A 1,410-nucleotide genomic window follows, 5' to 3' on the forward strand; every position below is an offset into this window, starting at 1 on the left:
GATATAGTCAGAGGATGGATGGATGGATGATGGATATAGTCAGAGGATGGATGGATGGATGATGGATATAGTCAGAGGATGGATGGATGGATGATGGATATAGTCAGAGGATGGATGGATGGATAAGATGGATAGATGGATGGATGGATGGATGGATGTATGGATTGATAGATGGATAGATGGATAGATGGATGATAGATAGATGGATAAGATGGATAGATGGATAGATGGATAGATAGATGGATAAGATGGATAGATGGATGGACAGATGGATAGATAGATAGATTCAGTTTAGATAGATCACTATTTACACAAATGAACCTTCAACTTTCCTTAGACAAACTAATCAGACTTTATTCTGTGAATAACAGAGAAAACCAGCATAAACGTGTCCAAAAACACACTTCCACTCTGGAAGCTAAACCGCTGTGTAATATGACATAAACCACTGAACAAGCCAATCAGAAGACGGTTCATGCAGCTCAATTTACTTTATTAGTTATTATGCAGCTCAATTTACCTTAAACAGACATATAATAATAAGATTTTGATCTAATGAAACAGACATATTCTCAGTCACAGCAGTATGAGTGAGAAGGCATCATCTGCTGACTGCACTCATGATATTGCACTGGAGATCTGGAGCACGTTTACCTGCTGATCTTGAGGCAGCTGTGTGGTAATCGTGGAAGGACCGGGATCTTCACAAACGGCCAGGCTCCGAACTAACTTTACCTTTGCGTTCGACTGCAGAAGAGCATGAGTGAAGTTACACAGAGTCTCTGACTTTCACAAGCACACGTGCAAAACTGAAAAATCCCATGCAAACATAACAAACACGGGTCGCTCTGTCAAACAGATGCCTCAACGAAACATGAGCAGCATGCAGAACTGAAGCACTGAACTCTGGGAGGAGACTGAAGAGCTCGTGCCGCTGTACCTTGGGTCTTTCATCGCCCGGTCCGAGTGTTTGCCGCTGTACGGTGAGCAATGAGACAGAAGCACGTCAGTCTCACCCACAGTAATGCTTCTTCATTACACATCACACGACTGAACCAGCGTCTCTTCTCCTACACAGATCGTGTTTTGCTTCTGAACTCAATGGCAGGAATACTAGAAAAGTGGCTTGAAATAAATATATATTTAACACTAAACCAGTCCTGCGTTCTATGAAAAGCTTTCAGTCAAACAGCTTGGACACTGGTTAGATTAATAAAAGCAGGAGTGTCAATCAAAAGACATTATTAGATTTACAGCCACCCTCTTCCTTCATTAAACGAGAGAACAAAGAGTGTTTCACCATCTTCAAATGTTCCTTCAGGATACACGAGAGGTTTCTGTTAATATAGTAGAATAGGAATATGATCCCTCAGGATGAAAAACCTATTACAGAATCACTCTGAATGATGC

General features: G+C 41.3%; 1 protein-coding gene across 1 annotated transcript in view; it reads right to left on the reverse strand.

Annotated features, from left to right (window-relative positions):
* LOC107685409 (R3H domain-containing protein 1-like) overlaps window positions 1-1,410 on the reverse strand; it is a 38,517-nt gene that overhangs the window by 29,455 nt on the left and 7,652 nt on the right. The window contains exons 4-5 of the mRNA XM_016481985.1: window positions 941-976; window positions 655-747 (exon numbers count right to left, since the gene is read on the reverse strand). Coding sequence (XP_016337471.1) covers window positions 655-747; window positions 941-976 — 129 coding nt within the window. The remainder of the gene's footprint in view (window positions 1-654; window positions 748-940; window positions 977-1,410) is intronic.

The sequence above is a fragment of the Sinocyclocheilus anshuiensis genome, unplaced genomic scaffold, assembly GCF_001515605.1.
Source record: "Sinocyclocheilus anshuiensis isolate Anshui unplaced genomic scaffold, SAMN03320099.WGS_v1.1 scaffold661, whole genome shotgun sequence".
In the NCBI taxonomy this organism is placed as follows: Eukaryota; Metazoa; Chordata; class Actinopteri; order Cypriniformes; family Cyprinidae; genus Sinocyclocheilus; species Sinocyclocheilus anshuiensis.